Genomic DNA, 19,352 nt, shown 5'->3' on the forward strand with positions numbered 1-19,352 from the left:
CATTTTTGGCTTGTTCATAACAATTGAGAGACACTTTTGAACATAGGAAGCACTTAGCTGGATTAAGAGCGAGGACTAGTTATCATTGAATCTGACGTTAAACTGATTCTTCAAATTGTAAAGATGATTATTCTTCAATTTCTAACTCTAGTTTGATTATAATATCCCGTTTGGACGAAAGTTTTTCAAGGTTTTAGAATCTCCAATTTTTGTTTGAAAAGAAAATATTATTTAAAATGTAAAGTTTTTAAAGGTCTTTGAAAACTTTCAAAACCCTTCACATTTCAACCTACCAAATTGATGGGTTGAAGATGTTATAGTTTAAAAAATTCTAAATTAGCTTATAAAACCTTCATTTACTATCCATTTATTTCCTAACTAAGTGAAATTAAAAACTCCACTCTATATTTTAAATCCTTACTTTCATTTACTTTATAACATCCTACTTTTATCTTATTCTTAGACTTTTATTTTATCCTGGATGGAGAAAACATACATAAATGATGTGAATTGTGCAACAGATGAATTGGCTATTAACCTCTACCTCTACTCCATCTTTCACTTTCATTGGCTATTAACCTTTACCTCAATTGTTTGTGTAATCCCAATAGGGCTTTTGCATTTTTCAACTGTAATCTCTTTTGAGGAAATTGTTACAACCCATGGGGTACTAACTTTTCTACTTTTCATGTTTATAGGTTACTCTTTAGGGGTGTGCTGATGGGTAATTTTGTTTTTGTTGGGTCTCTAATGAATTAGGATAGGTCACGTTTTGGGCCTAATGATTCTCCTATATAATTGTTCCACTTGTCAATACAAAGGCTTTGCTAAGAAAGAGAGTGAGTCCAATACACATCAGCCTAAGGACTCAACATTGTAAGACAAAAACAGACAAGAAAATTAAAAAGAGAGGGAAGAGAAAATTGGGTGATGCTTACTCAAGCAAAAGAAAAGAACCCTGAAAAATCATTTTCATGCCAGAAACAGAACATTTACATCATCCCTTTCTTTACTTTACCAATGTGTGTGTTGGAACAAGTAAGGACAACCTTAACTTCTCCATCATATGCCCACATGTGACTCTGCCCAAAACTCAAATTTACATTTCTACCCCTTTTCTGTAAACCCAACCAAACCCACCTTGGTAACTCTATCGTGTCCTCCATTAAACAAATTGCCCCACGTAACAAAATCAAAGTCAACCAACTTACCTTTTCGAGTTGGTCAACAAAACTTAATCACCCAATCTAGTCCAGTCATATTCTGACATGATATCCATTCTTTATGTCACCTCACTCACAGCTAGGTGACTCTACCATCTTTCTCTGCCCGTCTCCTGCCCGATCTGCCCACATTTCTCTGCTCTTCCGAAGTACCCAAGTACGCTCCTTTCCCCCGCCCCCCCCAATTTTTTTTTGTTTTTTCATTTTTTTGCCGTCTCTCTCATCTCTTTCTCTCCCTAAGAAAATTATCGATTTTTCTCTCTCTAGATCGATAGTTTTTGGTTATTTTTTTTTTAATTGGAGGAATCATAGGTTGAGTTGGATCGGTCAATTGTGAAATCTGAGGATTAGGGATTGTAACTCCAATTGGGGAAAAAAGCGTGAAATAGTTTTAGGGTTTTCGATAGTGGTATTGAATGGTGAAAAAGGAAGTTTTTTTATGTGGATCTAGGGTTAATTGTTAGAAAGAAAGTGCAGAAGAAAGGATTGATGGTAGTCTTAAGGGAAAATGCAAGAAGGCTATGCATGGGCGGGTATATGAAGAAAGGAAAAAGGGCCGGCACATGTGGACAGAACCCACCCGTGGGAATTCTGTTGTTGGTGTTGTAGCTGCTTCTTGTGATGTTTCTTCCTCTAATTCATTGTTGTCTCCAGCTAATGATTCATTTTTCAAGGTACTGCTTTTGTTTTTTGTTTTGCAGTTCTACCTTTCCTTTTTCTGATTTGTTTTTGTTGGTCGATGAAGGGATTTTTGAAGGGGTGAATTAGGTTTTTTTTTTTTTTTTTTTTTTTTGGGGTGGGGATTTAGGTGATTGAGGTGAAACGGGCTTGATTTTGGTTTGGTTAATTTGAAGATGGATTGGTGATTTTGGTTGTAATAGGTGGAATACCGTTTGGCTTGTATTGAGTTGGTTTGGGGAAAATTTTTGTGCGGAAGTGAATGTGATTTTGACGAATTGTTTGTGGGGGGACTCGTTTTATATAGGATTTGAAGGAAATGGGCTGAATTTTGAAACTGGAATAGACAAGTGATCTCTTGATCAATCGTCGTTCTGCTGTGGTTAGTGATTGATTCTTATGCTGTCGTTGAATAGGTTTTGCTGGGTTTAGATTGTAACCACTATTTTTGGAAGGCATTTTGATGGTTACTAAATTGCCATTCACTCCAAGGGTACAGGAATACAAGTCCATGGATCTTTTTTCTATCTTTTTATGTGCAATTGTATATATTGAAGTTCATCACATATTATTGCATCTTTAAAGTTTGGTATTATCTTTCAGTAGTTCATAATTCATTTAGAGCTGCACCATAAATAAACATGACAATGAGCCCTGGCATTGGAATTGCATGAACAAGCATTAAACTCACTGTACTGATCATAATGATCCATCTGTTATCTTGAAACCATTACTTATTATTCTTAATTCTTGGGTTCAAGAATTCCTAGAGCAGTTTATTTTGTGTACTAATGCGGACGTGAGGTCATTAATTATTGGTTTCTTTTCATATAAATCAAGCAGTAGTTCATTGAGGTTCTCTGTTTTATTTAAATAGGACGGACGCAGGATCAGTGTTGGAGATTGTGCACTTTTTAAACCACCACAGAACTCCCCTCCTTTCATTGGAATAATTCGTTGGCTGGCTACCGGTAAAGAGAATCAGTTAAAGTTATGTGTGAATTGGCTTTATCGACCTGCTGAAGTAAAGCTTGGCAAAGGCATCCTATTGGAAGCTGCGCCAAACGAAGTATTTTATTCTTTTCATAAGGATGAGATTCCTGCTGCATCATTACTCCATCCGTGTAAAGTTGCATTCCTTGCTAAAGGTGTTGAACTTCCATCAGGGATTTCCTCTTTTGTTTGCCGGCGAGTTTACGACATTACAAACAAGTGTTTGTGGTGGCTAACTGATCAGGATTATATTCATGTATGTCCTATATCTACTTCTTGCAGTTTGTCTAGGATGATTGATCCTTTTGAATATTTGATATTTCTTCTTTTTCACAGGAACGACAAGAAGAAGTAGATAAATTATTGTATAAGACACGCATAGAAATGAATGCTACAGTGCAGCCAGGTGGGCGTTCTCCGAAGCCAATGAACGGTCCGACATCAGCATCACACTTAAAATCAGGTTCAGATAGTTTGCATAACAGTGCCTCTTCCTTTCCTTCTCAAGTTAAGGGAAAGAAAAGGGAAAGAGGAGATCAGGGCTCTGAACCTGTTAAAAAGGAACGCCCTTCAAAAATGGACGATAGCGACTCTATTCAATTGAGAACAGAAAGCAGTTGGAGATCTGAGATTTCTAAGTTCACAGAAAAAGGGGGGCTCATAGATTCTGAAGGTGTTGAGAAATTAGTGCAGCTAATGCTGCCTGAGAGAAATGATAAAAAGATAGACTTAGTTGGCCGATCAGTACTAGCTAGTGTGGTTGCAGCCACTGATAAGTTCGACTGCCTTACCCGATTCGTGCAGCTTAGGGGCTTGCCGGTATTTGATGAATGGCTGCAGGAGGTACATAAAGGGAAGATTGGTGATGTTATTGTTCCCAAGGATGGCGATAAGTCCATTGAGGAATTTCTCTTCGTCTTACTTCGCGCTCTTGACAAACTCCCTGTAAATCTTCACGCTTTACAAATGTGCAATATTGGTAAGTCGGTGAATCATCTGCGCACTCATAAGAATTTAGAAATTCAGAAGAAAGCAAGGAGCTTAGTTGACACATGGAAAAAACGTGTTGAAGCTGAAATGGATGCGAAGTCTGGTTCTAACCAGGCTGTTTCATGGGCTGCAAGGCCTCGTCTTCCAGAAGTTTCACATGGTGGGAACAGACATTTGAGTGCATCCTCCGAGGTTGCAATGAAGAGTTCAGCTGCACAAATCTCTGCTTCAAAAAATACTCCTGTCAAGCTTGTCCAGGGTGAGACTGCAACCAAGTCTACATCTGCATCTCCAGGTTCCTTGAAATCAGCACCATCTTCTGCATCAGTGGGTAATAATATAAAAGATGGACAGCCCCGAAATACTGGTGTTAATGGTGGGTCTGAACCTCCACTTACAGTGGCTGGAGACGAGAAAAGCAGCAGTTCCAGTCAATCCCCCAACAATAGTCAATCTTGCTCCAGTGACCATGGCAAAACTGGGGGGTATTCTGGGAAGGAGGATGCGAGGAGCTCTACTGCCATTTCAATGACTGCAAATAAAATCATTGGTGGTTCTTCTCGGCATCGGAAATCAGCGAATGGTTTCCCAGGACATACTTCATCTGGGGTTCAAAAGGAAATTGGGTCAAGCAGGAACTCTTCCTCACATAGAAATCCAGGTTCAGAAAAATTACCACTGTCCAGTTTGACATGTGAGAAGGCAGTTGATGTTCCTGTGGCAGAGGGGAATAATCATAAATTGATTGTTAAACTGTCCAACAGAGGCCGTAGTCCTGCAAGAAGTGGCAGTGGAGGTTCATTTGAAGACCCTTCAGTCATGAATAGCAGAGCTTCTTCTCCTGTCCTTTCAGAAAAGCATGACTTGAAGGAAAAGAATGATGTTTATCGAGCTAATACTGTCTCTGATGTCAATAATGAGTCATGGCAAAGCAATGATTCCAAAGAGTTTCTGACTGGGTCTGATGAGGGAGATGGATCTCCTGCTACTGTGCCTGATGAAGATAACTCTAGGACTGGTGATGACACTAGGAAATTAATAGAAATTCCTAAAGCTGCTTCCTCATCATCCGGAAATGAACGTAAATCTGGGAAATTGCATGAAGCGTCTTTCAGCTCCATAAATGCTTTGATTGAAAGTTGTGTGAAGTACTCTGAAGCAAATGCATCGATGTCTGTTGGAGATGATGTTGGAATGAACCTGCTTGCTAGTGTAGCTGCTGGCGAGATGTCTAAATCAGATATGGCTTCACCAAGTCCTTCTCCCCAAAGAAATGTCACTGTTCCTGAGCACTCTTACACAAGCACTGATCTGAGAATGAAATCATCTCCAATTGATAGTCTTGCTCTAAACCGGGGTCAGTCTGTTGATGATGAACATGAGAAGGGGACTACTATTTTGAGTAATTCACTGGTGATGAACACAGAAGACAAACCCATTTTAATATCTCATGAACAACCAACAGGGGATCACAATGCACATTTGAATTCTTCCATTATGGATGCGCAGCAAGTTGCTGAACCCTGCATAGAAAGCAATGTGAAGTCAGAAGAAACATCGGTAGGCACTTCATTGGCTTTGCCCTCTGCAAGTGCGGTAGATAAGACAGTTGATGGTGGGGGGACAGGAACATGGGAGGAAAAGGTGCGTGGAAAGCTGAATGCCTGTGGCCTATCTGATGCCAAAGAAGAGTTATGCAACTCTTTCGAAAATGAAGAGAAGGTTGATCGTTTAGCAGTGGTGGGGACTGAAGCTGCCGTTCGACCATCTCCTTTACCATCTATGGAGATTAACAGTGAGAAGAAGAAAAAAATGATTAATGAATTGAAAAGTTCTGTGCAGGCAGAGCAGAAACCAGCTGCTATGATGCTTTCAGGCAGCACAAACGGCAGGGAAGTGTTGCAACATTCTGAATCAGGCGATGACATGGTTTCTGGAAGTGTTAGTGAGGTGAAGGGTGAAAACACTGTTAAAACTGAAGGCGGCAGTCAGTCTCTGGGAGTACAAAAAACTGAAAAGGAAAGCAATATTGGCTCAGCTGTTGCCAACCAAAAGAATGATTGCATGGAGAGTCTAGAAGGTAGTCAGGTTAAAGAACAGCATGTTGGCGGCCCAGTGCCTCCTCACGAGGTCTCACCAGAAGCTGTTCAAGAATCTGAACAGCAATCAAGGTCTAAGGGATCGAAGTTGGTTGGCACTGAAGCTGATGAAGCTGAGGAGTGTACATCAGCAGCTGTGGATGTTGCTGTTCCATCTGCTGTAGTGGAGTCAGATATGGAAGCAAAAGTGGAATTTGATTTGAATGAAGGTTTTAATGGTGATGATGGGAGATTTGGGGAACTAAATAACTTGATAACTCCAGAATGCTCAACTAGTGTTCAATTAGTAAGCCCTTTGCCTTTATCTGTTTCTTCTGCTTCCGGTGGTCTTCCTGCTTCAATTACAGTAGCTTCAGCTGCAAAAAGGCCCTTTATCCCTCCAGAGGATTTACTGAAGAGTAGGGGAGAACTTGGTTGGAAGGGATCAGCAGCCACAAGTGCATTTCGGCCAGCTGAACCTAGAAAATCACTGGAGACACCAGTAAGTAATACTATTATCTCTCTTCCTGATGTGCCAGCTGCCAAGCCCAGTCGTCCTCCATTAGATATTGACTTAAATGTTCCTGATGAAAGAATCTTTGAGGATATGGCTTGTCAAAGTACAGCACAGGGTAACTGTGATCTTTCGCATGATGAACCACTGGGTTCTGCACCTGTTCGGAGCTCCGGTGGACTTGATCTTGATTTAAATAGAGTGGATGAGCTTGCTGATATCGGCAATCACTTAACAAGCAATGGTCGTAGGCTGGACGTGCAGCTTCACCCTGTCAAATCACCTTCAAGTGGTATTCTTAATGGAGAGGTGAGTGTCCGCAGGAACTTTGATTTGAATGATGGGCCTCTTGTTGATGAGGTGAGTGGGGAACCATCTTCATTTGGCCAGCACACAAGGAACAGCGTACCATCCCATTTGCCGCCTGTTTCTGCCCTTCGAATTAACAATGTTGAAATGGGGAACTTCTCTTCATGGTTTTCACCGGGTCATCCCTACCCTGCTGTTACAATCCAGCCTATCTTACCTGGCAGAGGAGAGCAGCCTTTTCCAGTGGTTGCGCCTGGTGGACCTCAAAGGATGTTGACTCCTACTGCCAACACACCTTTTAGTCCTGATATCTTCCGGGGCTCAGTCTTATCATCTTCCCCAGCTGTGCCATTTACATCTACACCTTTCCAGTACCCCGTCTTTCCTTTTGGAACCAGCTTTCCTCTACCTTCGGCGACATTTCCTGGTGGCTCAACAAGTTATGTTGATGCATCAGCTGGCAGTAGGCTTTGCTTTCCTGCTATGCCTTCTCAAGTACTAGCACCTGCAGGTGCAGTCCAATCCCATTACTCAAGACCCTTCGTTGTTAGCGTTGCTGATAGTAACAACACCAGTGCTGAGAGCAGTAGGAAATGGGGACAGCAGGGACTAGACCTAAATGCAGGGCCTCTAGGTCCGGACATAGAGGGGAAAGATGAAACATCTTCTCTTGCATCAAGGCAATTGTCTGTTGCCAGTTCACAGTCTCTTGTGGAGGAGCAATCAAGGATATATCAAGTTGCAGGAGGCAGTGTATTAAAGAGGAAGGAACCAGATGGAGGGTGGGAAAATTATAAGCATTCATCATGGCACTAGAGATGCTCAATGGTGCTGCTTGCTGATCTGTGAAGCCTGTAAGTTTTAGCATGTGGTATACTTTGTGCAGCTTTTCTTTTTTGTTCACTGTGAAATTTGATGTATGAACTACTCTTTCCCTGTATTTATTTATTTATTTATCTATCATCAATACAATTGCGTTCTTTTCTGCTTGAATAGATAAATGTTTCCTAACACTTATGGTTGTGCTTTCATGATGCTTTTCAATTTCAGTTCCAACGGGCGTTGGCAATTCCTAGGATCTGTCATCTAACTTGTGCTCTTAAAGGATGGGTGGTAAGTGAGTTATTTGATGTTGTTCAGTCTCCGACCCCCACCCTTTCACTGTTCCAATTGTATCTTTAAGGAATCTGTCCGGGGTCTTCAAGCTGGTAGGAATTTGTACTGGGCAGCTGCAGTTCACTTTTCCCTTTGTAGATATCTTAACTGTTGAAAAGCATGTTGCCCAAACATTGGAAAAATTGGTGCCTATACTCTTATTCAGTGCATCTGCAATATATACTGTTGGACCAAAATCATCCTTCCTTCTCCAACCATTCCGCAATGGAGGTTGGGTTAGTGACTGCTTTGAACAGAGCCCTTTTGTATGTGCTTTGTTGTTAATTTATCGTTTTTTCTCTATTTTAATCACATATATAAGCAGAGTGGTCAGCGAATTTTGGTACTTGAGCTTTCCTTGTTCTGTCATATAGCTTAGTTGCTATGGTTGCTGTTGTTTGCTAATCTTTATGTATTTATTGAATAACCCGCTGTAGATTGTTTGCTAAACGGAAAATTTTCACCTGGTTTGCTACTGATGTTAGAGAAAGCATTCAACTAAGATTTGTGTTATGAATTGTCCTGCCCTTGGTCCCCTATGTTTTGCAGTTGTGTAACATCTGCTATCATCTTTTGAAATCAGTGTTCTACATGCATGCTTGGGTTAACTCGTCAGGTGAACTCACTTTAAAGATGAGTAATCCTTCTGCTCATCCTGGTGGTCTGACTGCTTGATTTTCTAGAGAGCTTTTTTTTTAACTTTTTTGGGTTTACAAATCTTTGTTGACAATATGTATTTCAGTTTGTTTATGTGGTTTCCTCTATTTGGCGAAGTACTGGGACTGGATCTGTTAAGGAAGTCATGTCGATCATATCTTTATTTCAATTCATAGTTTGGACCAAGGTTGATAGTTATGCGAGCAAACTGTACACGGAGGATAAATTGATAAAAAGATGTGAAACCTGAGGCAAAGATTGATTGTATTCGGAATTATAATTATTATATTGAAGTGTTTAAATGTGAATGTATTTTTTGGTTGAAATTTCAAACATGCAACTATTAGATATATTACTAGTGGAATATGAATTTCACATACAGATAGGTAGGTGAATGATAGCTATTTCGGTTTGTACGTGCCAGCTTAATTTGTTCACGAGCCACTTGGATAATTTTAAAAGGTTATCTGTTGTTGATCATGGCGTCTTTTGCTTGAAGGGAAGATGGGTTGTTGGATGGACTATGGACACCCTCAATCTCATCAAGTGATATTGCATTGCATGTTTACCCTTTCATCGCACCTGAGATTTTCTTTTTCTTTTTTCAGCTCATTAGGTTGTGAGATTAGCGAAATTAGTAATGGACTTGCCACACATTGATTGTGCTATTATTCCATTTTAACCAAGGTTCAAATGGCATTCAATAGGACAATTATTTGGTTCTCCTCATGATAGATAAGCCTTGCATAGCTATTATCCCTAATTATATTATAAAATAATTGAAACCATCTTTGGATATCTCCTTAGCTTTACAAGTTAGAAGAAAAATGCAAGTCAAAATCAGTGGTCACGGGATATGTATATGCCCAGGAGAACAGCATGCGATCAAGAGCTTGCTAACCAGAAGACAAGACAGAAGGTAGACCAAAATATCAATGGCACTGTGGTCAAAACGAGCACACCTACAGAACTTGTGAAATTGGTGTCTGAGCTTCAAAAATCAAATACATACATGTAGGCTAGTATTATACAAGGATAAGCAAAATAAACTTTTCCAACTGTTAGTATAACATAAAAATTAGAAACTGTGAACTGCCACGGAGGGCGTGACATTCATCAGAAGTTGCACTGCAATTGGAAAAAACATTGCTTTCATAAATCAAAATCACAGGAGCCAGACAGGCTCAAAGAATCCTTCAGTAATATATTTGCCCAGCTGAAACATGCAAATGAAAATTCTCTGTCGAGGATGTACTTCATCTTAGACACACAAGCCTCCTCCCACAGAAGACATTTCTGCAAATCAAAAGCAAGTCAAGAGAGGACCAGATAATGATCGAATGAGATATTACACGTGTGATGGTCTCTGAAAATGGCCACAATGAAAGGGATGCAATGAATCTGAATACTATGATGAGCAGATCTTCCTAAAGATCTGAAAAGGCACGAGTTAAATCACAGATGACGAAAGGGATGAGCTCCTCTACTAGTGATATTCCTACAATTCGAGCAGCGCTCGCATTAACCACATCAGGGCAACGAAAGTATAATGCGACAGTGAAGTTGTTCTAATAATTTCTTCTGATTCCCTATGCCACTCTAGGGGGAAACATTACAGACTGGCCTGACCAGACTTGATAAGAAATGAGGAATGCATCTTTAGTCTATAGAAACTGCAGGTTACACAAATTATCGGGCTTTTGTTATCAAATTTATATTCCACAATGGTAATTTGAAGGACTTCTAAGAAAACTGCAAATAGTTGCTGATTCTGTTGTAGTTGATTAGTTAAATTATAATGGAGAATGTGAATAGGCAAATAGGCAGTTCAGAATGAAAATATGTTATAACCATTCTCACCTGAGGCACATAGTCAATAATCTCCTGACACTCAATGGCATAGGAAAGCTAATACACAAGGAAGTGTTATTTTGAGCGAATGACACCAATATTCTCACCATTGAAACATAAGGAATCTGAATAATTAGCAAACAGGTGTTGCTAAATGAACATGTATCCAATGTATATGTAATTTGGACTACTAGTTGCCTCATTTTGTACCTGCTAAATCAATTTCTTTATCTATAGACATATCTATATGCATAAAACAGAAAAATAAGTTCTGCGTATCTATGGTACTCATGCTATTTCATATCCTAATATTCAAAAATTGACATATTCATAATCGTCACCCGAATCCCACATCCATATCTGTGAGCTTGTCAGTCTTGGAGGTCATACAACCTTCAAAACTTCTGCTGAAGTATACCAGCGCCACACTAAACACCATCTCATGCCACTCATTTCAAACCTTGTACCGCATCACAAACCAATTATCTCATAGCGAGACCTCTGGACATGAAGTATTAAGTACTTTTCCATCAATTACATCCTCTCATGTCCTGGTAATGATTATAGTCACTTAGACATTCTATAAGAACCTACTGTGTTAACCTGCTCCTCTTTAACAATTACTTGTGCCTTCAAGATATATCTGCCTTCATTACTACGACTGAATGGCAAGTGCATCTTTCTCTTAATCTCTTAGGTCCACCTGATCTTCATTTAAAAAGAACAGTGTCCCTAGTGCACAAGATTCCTCATTTAGTAAGAGGCATATCTCTAGACTTATGCAGAAAGGCTTTCATAAAGGAGCAATATTATTGTTGTGCTAAGTTTGCCCTCAGCTAATTCCTACAAAGCACCTGTAAACTACATACAACTCGACTCAATTGAGCCTTTAAATGCAACCTAATACTGGGTCAATCCTAAGATCCATTTCCTCCATTCTGCTCAGTTTAGGGCTGAATCTTATCTTAGTGGTTTTCCTCCATTCTGCTCAGTTTAGGGCTGAATCTTATCTTAGTGGTCTTAAACTACAAGCATAAAAAAATCTAAATCTTCCATTTACTTTGGGTTAGTTCCAGAGTCACCAGGGATCATAGAAGCAAAAGAAAAAAAAGAGAAAAATACATGGACAATATTTAAGATCAGAACACTTGCAATAGTGAAACATAAGATGATAAGAAGATTTCATGTAATGCCAGAAAATTTCACATACAAAGCACTCAAATAAAGCAACTCTTAAAAGTGATAAGGACAATGTTACTTACAGTAGGCATCCTCGACTTGGCTTTTTCTTTTTCTCTTTTTGTTTTGGTGCTGGTTTTATTACCACCTTGATAGAAGCATCAAAAACAGCTTTCACATTCTGCAATGTCAAAAATAGAGTCACAAAAGCCATCTAGAAAAAATTCTATGTCAGGATAGGTCTGAAACAGAGGACAGGACAATAATCTGATTTAGTCATGTGCCACAAAATCCACATAAGGGAGAGCATGCACACAATGTGTTTATGTTTGTATTATGCTATCAATGATCAAATTAAATAGCACAGAGCCTCTGGATAGTATTTTCATAGAGGAACATAACCTTACCCAAGCACGGAGGATGGGAGCTATGGTCCAGATGACAAGAATATTTTGAGGATGATTTGAAGTATGTAATCAGAGAGTGAGACTATGGGAAATATTGCTATTTTGTCCCCAGGGCAGATATTCACCCAGACAATAATATCACTTTGTAGAAACTTAATTATTATATTACAAATTGCTCTACAAATTGACTTTCTTGCCATATTTTTACATACCTGTTGAGTTTTTGAGCTGCATTCGACATAATATGCTGCACCAATCTGTTTGCGGAGTTCCTCTCCCTGATTATGAAAGAACTTTTCTTGTTAAGCGCACTAATTATATGATTATCAGAAGAAAACCCCAAGTTACTATTGGATAAAAAATACACCTGTGTGGTAGTTACAGGTGTCAATCCAGGATGATCAGCCAAATAATGTTTATCCTCGCGTAGATCTACATGTCATTTTTGAACCATGCATTAGATACAAAAATCCAAAATACCTCACATGGGCAAAGGACTGAAAATCCTTGTCATTGGTTCAAATCCACTGGCTAACTGCTATATGTATACAGCTCTGTAACTGAAGCCATGCCATCACAAAGATCTAGACATCACAGTAATGCAAATTTTTCCGTGAAAAATTACTTGCTGTGGAAGGAAGCATAAATTGCTCAGTTCTTTTATATCAGTTTAATCATAGTGTATTAGTTTAAGATGCATAAATGCATAACAGGCACTACAGTTTCATCCTACAAGAAACAAGTTCTTACTTTGATACGGCACTTGGAGAAATACCTAATAGCATTAGAGAATTATACAATTAGCAAAGAAGTGGAATGTAGAAAGCAAGCCATGATTTTAAATAACCTGTGAACTTGAGGTACAGATGAGGGAGGCAGAGTTTTGCAGTTTCTTATCCCCCAATACGTTGGATAATAATTCTCCTTGAAATAAATCTAAGAAAATAATGTAAACAAGGGGAAGGAAAGAAATTTGAAAGAATAAATAGTGCATGGCCACATATAGTTACCAAAATAAGACCATGAACCATGGAGAAATTCTCGATCTTCCTGAAGAAAATAACAGTTGGTAACTGCTAATTCATTTGCTAAGAACCCTAAACATGTACTCTTCACTGATAAGAATGGTCTTTATCAGTCAGTTAAATGGAAGAATAACTCAATAGTTTAAGACGCCCTTGAACCATCTGATCGTCGCACCAGAAAATTCATTGCTCCTGGATCTCATTGATAATAAATATGAAAAAAAATGAATAAAGTCTTAATTATTTTTAATAATTTGCTTATCAACACAGAGGCAAGATAACCTTTGACAATCTTTTAGATCTTAATGACCATCTAACAAGACTTAAAAAGCTGAGTATCTATCCTACGAAATAGTGCAATAAAAAATTCCTCCTTTTCCTTCAGTGCCAGCCAGTGCTAAATGCTTTGGCTCCTTTTACCTTCTATCCTCCTGGCAAAATGTATCTCATTTCTGCATCTGTTCAAGATCATTGGGTATACTGAAATATTGAAGAAAATGTTTCTTTGCATTGTTATTTTCAGTGCCATGTCATCCCTATCTTTTCTACAATGGCATTACATTGAACTTGCTATAAGAATGATTGGTTCTGTAAGCATTATGCAGCTTTATATAATGAACAAACTATGAAAAATTAAATAATTTGAGAGCAATTTTGTATCTTGTTCTATCTGCTATAACTATATGGGCAATGAATCCTCTACGCTGAAACACGTATCCAAACAATTGCTCCCATAGCCTTGAAATACCTAGCTATCTTTCAAAAATTCCTCAATTTTGATCTTTTATTTACTCATTTTTTACTATTTAAACCTGCCAAACATGATACTCCCTTCACTAGAGAGTTTTCCCCAATTTGTGATGGAAAATGTATTCCTCCATTGAGGGTTGAAAGATAATAAGTTCCAGAAATCCTACCTTTTGGAGCAAAACTCTACATTAGTCTTCCCAACAACAGAAGCTTAATAAACTAACTCTTACTTGGGAAACTGTAATTGCTTTTTCCTTCTTAACTAATCCATTGCAGGAATGGCATTTTTCTTTTCGCAAACATCAGTGCTTCTCATCTTCCCAAACTCAAGGAAGGGGCACTGATGTAGGACATACGTTCTCACACCAAAAATAAACTTTTTCCTATGCATTAGAGGCTACAACTATTATATAGAGAATTAAAATCTATATTGAGTAGGACCATGACATAATTTTAAAGAAAATAGGAGAATTTAAACTATAAAGGGAACTTAGATTAATTAGCATAATATTAAATAAAATAGGAAAACCTAAATAAAAACTAAAAGGGTTAAATATTTCTAACTATAATTAAAATTTAAATAATATTAAATTTGAAACTTCCTATTAAGAATTTATAGAAAATTTCCGAATTTTCAAAATTAAAGATTAAATCCTTAAATCTAGTCTTCTTGGCTGCTTCATTCTCCTTTGGTTGGAAAAGAACTCTACTCAAGTTTTATAATATTGAAGAATCAGTATTTGAAATTGGAAAGATAACTCTACTTTCCTGGATGGTACCAAAGAAACTATTAACTTAACTTCAACCTCTTCTTCCCATTATCTATTTTTTCAAGACATACAAAATCAATCAAGGCTTGCAATTTAGGAATGCTCTTAGATTCTTGTAGATTAATGTTGACTCCATTACCAAACTTGGAAGGATGGAATGGAGCATTTGCATGCAAAAAAAGAAAAGTGCCCTTGTTTGGACTAGAGTTGGATTAGTGATCTGAACAGCTGGTGTTGTGATAGAACTAGAGGCATCATCCATGATTTGCTTGTTGTTTAATCTGAAGGGGTGCTGTTGTGATAGAATTAGCTGCATCAGTAACTCCTTGTTTAGTATCTGACCCCGGATGTTTAGAACCCAAGCCATAATGATATAATGTTAATGCTAGGCATTGTTTCATACTATGATATTGTTGATCCATAGATTTGAACAGATCTATTAAGCACCGACATGGATACACATTCGGGTATGGATACAGCCATGGGAAACGACATTTTCTAAAAAAAGTGAGACGCACAGCCTTCTTTTTTTGAGAATCATATATATGATAATCATTCATTCATAAATATTAAATAAAAAGTCTAAAACATCTTCAAGCTCTTCATCTTTGCCCCCTTCATCTACAAACAATAATGACTCAGATTTTGGTTCATCAGGTAAAAGATTGCCAATCTCTAGAATCCCTGCATCATCCAGTGACACAGACTAATCTCTGTAAATATTCCACATCTTTGTCTCTCCTTTCTCTTATTGTGTTTACTTTCTAGAGAAAAAATTAGAGTGGCTAGGGTTTTCTTAAGAACCTATCTATCTCTTCTATTTTTGTACTTTGACTTAATATTTAATCTAAACAGACCCCTTCTTGTTCTTCAAAAAAGAAAAGAACCCTTTCTAAAAAAGAAAAGCTTTTAGTCCCAATGTCCCAAATGCATCCACTAGTGTCTGAAGCTTACAAATTAGAAAAAAAAAAAAAAAAAAAAAAAAGGGGACAAATTCAGGCGAGACCATACATTAACCCTCAGGGTATTGGTGCTTCATTGGAACCAGTTTGATGCCTTAACAACTTCTTGTTATTGAAGTTTAACATTGTTTTTTCCATATTGCATCTTATATCAACTGCTGTAGGACCTCCATTCTCTCACAATTTTATTAGACCAAAAATTTATTATACTTTACAGGCTACAACCATTATATAGAGAATTAATCTATACTAATTAGCATTCTGACATAATTCTGAATAGAGTAGGAAAATCTAAACAGCCAAAGAGAAAAATTTATAGTAATTAGGACTGTAACATAATAGTAAATAAGATAGAAAGCATGAATAAAAGCTAAAAGGGTCAAATGTTCCTATAACAATAATAAATCCTAAATAACATTAAATTCAAAGTTCCTAAATAATATTTTAGAAGAAAATTCTGAATTTTCAAAAATAAAAATTAAATCCTTAAATCTAGTGTTCCTTGATTGCATCAGGCAGGTTTTAGCTTATATGGAATAGGCAAACTGATAGTAGGCTTATAGCCTACTATGTTACGATGTAATTCTTAACTTCTGACTATCTAAACACTACTTCCTAGTTACCAGAGCTTCTTATAAAGGATTTCATTCCATGCACCAGACTAATCTTCACATCTCACCTTCATAATACCTATAAATTAAAAATAACCACAACTGCATTCAAATAGAAGTTTGCAAAGCATGTATAAAGTTGATACAAACATTTGCTAGAGAAGGTTCGGGGGTGGAATTGTTCTTTACTTTGAAATATATAGAAGTCCTTGTCATAACATACTCTTTCTGAAAAGCAAAATTAGTCTGAAAGAACAGGTGGTTATTACATTTCTATGTCATATTAAGTGTGTTCATTAAGGTTTTGTTGGTCATGACTAAATCAGATGGAAAGTCGTGTCATTCCCTTGTTACAAAGTAAGTGATCTAGATGAGAAGCAGATCTTAGCTGGCTGTACGAAAAGATCATGTCTAATACAAGAAGATTGCCAAGAAGAGAACTATAAACAGCAAAATATATCTATATTTATAGGGAAAGGCACTGATTGGAAAAGAAATAAATATGTGCAAGTAGACTTACCCAATTTGGTACCGACCAGTACTATTGGAACTCCTGGAGCATAATGCTGAAGCTCAGGAACCCACTAAACAATCAATTATGTGTTAATGAGGACAATCCAGCCAGCCAGAACCATAAAAGTAAAATAATAACAATAATAAACTAAAATCAAAATTGGGAAAAATTGCATACCTTCTTAAGAACATTCTCATAGCTCGCCCGACTTACTAGGGAGAAAGCCAACACAAAGACATCAGCCCCTCTGTAGCTCAAGGGCCTTAATCTGTTATAGTCTTCTTGTCCTACGAAAGTCATTAACAGAAGACGTATAAAAGAAGTTGCCTAATCTTAGCAAAACCTTTTTAGCAGTCAAAATTAATTAGAAATTCCTATGATAATCTTAGGGATAGAATTCTACAAGAATTAGACAATTAGACAGATGTAAAGAAGGATAAAATAAATCATACCAGCTGTGTCCCAGAGGCCTAAGTTGACAGTGGTTCCTTCAACTACAACATTTGCACTGAAGTTGTCAAACACAGTGGGTATATAATCCTGATGAACATAAAAAGGAAAAAAATTACAGTTCAAAAGAAAATCAACGATTAACCGTTTATTTATCACTTGGTCTATTTGCATGAAACAACAAAACAGCAGCAACCGCATTTAGATAAATAGATAAGAGAATCAACTCTAAAATAAAAACAAAAAAACAAAATAAAAAGCCAAACCCGGATGATCATCTTAAATAAACCCAAAAAAGACAGCTTTTATCAGGAGATAAGCAAAACCAAAATTTTGAATCTAAAGAAAGAAAATTTAGTGCTCTAGAAAACATGAAAAACTGTCAAAAAGAACAAAACCCAGAAGCAAGCAGACAATAAACCACATAGGAAATCGCCAGAAAAGAAAGAAAAAAAAAAAAAAAGAACTCTAAAATAAACCATAACTAAAAGATTGGTCATTTGATGGGAAAAGGGGAAAAAATAACATACAGTAGGAAACTTGTTACTAGTGTAGCAAATAAGCATGCAGGTTTTGCCTACAGCACCATCTCCTACTGTCACACACTTGATGAACCTGGAAGCACTTGCAGCCATTGATGAAAAAACAACCAAATTGAAAACTAAGAAGAAAGAAAGCTAAATATTACTAGTAGTCTTGGTACTTTTGAGGAAACTAGAGAATCAAAATACAAAAAAATAACAAAAGGGTTGGTTTGGCTTGCTGGTGGACAAATTTATTAAGGCTCTTTTTAGAGGTGGATCACATGATTCTTACTCATTCACTTATAACTGTATCAAAAATCCTCTCTTTTACTTTTACTTTGGGTTTTCCTCAAAGTTTCGATTTTTGATTATTTTGATTTTGGGTTTTGATTTGAAGGTCCTTTTCTTCTCTAAAAATATATTGTCATCATCAATGAAATATTGGGCAATTAGTCTCACAACACTGAAGGAGTTCTCTACAGCAGTAAATACTTTGGAGCAAGACTTTTTAACGGCGCGTGAAGTGCGCATCTCTTGTTGAGATATTATATTATTAACGATGATAATTAATTTTGCTTTATTTTATTGAGCTGTTAATTATACTTGGACAGTTAGACACACTTGTTGTATTCGATTATTTTATTTTTATTTTCATTTTACGGCCCTCAGCTTTTTCAATTTTAATGCTAAATACTAATTTCTTATATTTTTTTTATGGTTGCTGAAGATACATTCAATTACTAAAATAGATAGCAATTAGTTATTGTTGAGAATTTTTAAGTTAGCATTAGTTAAAATAAATAAAAAATAACAGTTAGGATCCAAATAGCGATAAAAGGGTCGATTTAACTTCAGTTTAGAGTTCTTATGTGCTTATAATTACAGTCTTATTCTTATTAAAATAATCTATAATAAATAAATTTATCTTAAATTTTTACAATTAATAAAAATAAATATTTTTTAAAATTATAATAAGAATTAATAATTTTATAATTCTTTCTATTCAAAGCATCTAAAAACAAAATTTTACATTAAATGAAATTTACACACTGACACCTATATTTAATAGTTTTTATATGTATATTTCTTTATAAATACAACAGATTTAAATAAATTTAATATAGAAATTTTAATTATTATAAATTGTGTTTAATAATATGCATAATTTAAAACATATAACATATATATAAACATAAATTATACTCTAAATAATTATTTAATATATACAAAAATTTATAAAAAAAGAAAGCAAAATGTGGGCAGGGACTGAGGCCAGTTGGGGATTGAATAATTTGGGGAGAAAGGTGACAGCGAAAGGCAGTTTCTACTTTCAAAAAAGCAAGAAAATGGTAAGGCAACTGGAATTATTGCAGAATCCAAAAGTGCCGCTCGAAGAATAAGTAAAGATTAAGTAAGCATATGCATAGCCCACAAAACTGCTAAAATGACCACTCCAAATGATTAATGCAGTCTTTATAACGAGTTAAATGGCAGTCTCTCATGCTCTTTTTTTTTCTATTCTCATTATATTATTTTACCCATCTTTAAACATTTTTGTGATATGGATTTTGATGCCATATAAAGAAATGATTGGGTACAAAATATTAAAATTTTGAGTGAGGAGCCAAATAGGAATTCTTGTATTTTTCTAACATGGTCTATCAAAAGAACAGAAAAAGACATACGTTTATATACAGTGACACTGATAATAA

At 36.6% G+C, this 19,352-nt stretch overlaps 2 protein-coding genes across 2 annotated transcripts; one reads left to right on the forward strand and one right to left on the reverse strand.

The window, feature by feature from the left end:
* The first annotated feature begins 1,076 nt into the window (after positions 1-1,076).
* LOC8258101 lies at positions 1,077-8,286 on the forward strand. Its single transcript, XM_015724328.3, has 4 exons — positions 1,077-1,897; positions 2,779-3,150; positions 3,231-7,639; positions 7,836-8,286. Exons 1-3 carry the CDS (start codon positions 1,745-1,747, stop codon positions 7,599-7,601), a joined length of 4,896 nt encoding a protein of 1,631 aa, XP_015579814.1. The 5' UTR covers positions 1,077-1,744; the 3' UTR covers positions 7,602-7,639; positions 7,836-8,286.
* A 1,282-nt stretch (positions 8,287-9,568) lies between these two features.
* LOC8289046 (rac-like GTP-binding protein ARAC8) lies at positions 9,569-18,091 on the reverse strand. The gene is made up of 8 exons (XM_002511393.4): positions 17,647-18,091; positions 17,119-17,206; positions 16,844-16,953; positions 16,673-16,736; positions 12,402-12,466; positions 12,247-12,312; positions 11,711-11,808; positions 9,569-9,893 (listed from the first exon to the last, which is right to left on the reverse strand). Exons 1-8 carry the CDS (start codon positions 17,749-17,751, stop codon positions 9,854-9,856), a joined length of 636 nt encoding a protein of 211 aa, XP_002511439.1. The 5' UTR covers positions 17,752-18,091; the 3' UTR covers positions 9,569-9,853.
* Between the last annotated feature and the right edge of the window lie 1,261 nt (positions 18,092-19,352).

Source organism: Ricinus communis, chromosome 4 (assembly GCF_019578655.1).
Source record: "Ricinus communis isolate WT05 ecotype wild-type chromosome 4, ASM1957865v1, whole genome shotgun sequence".
NCBI lineage: Eukaryota > Viridiplantae > Streptophyta > Magnoliopsida > Malpighiales > Euphorbiaceae > Ricinus > Ricinus communis.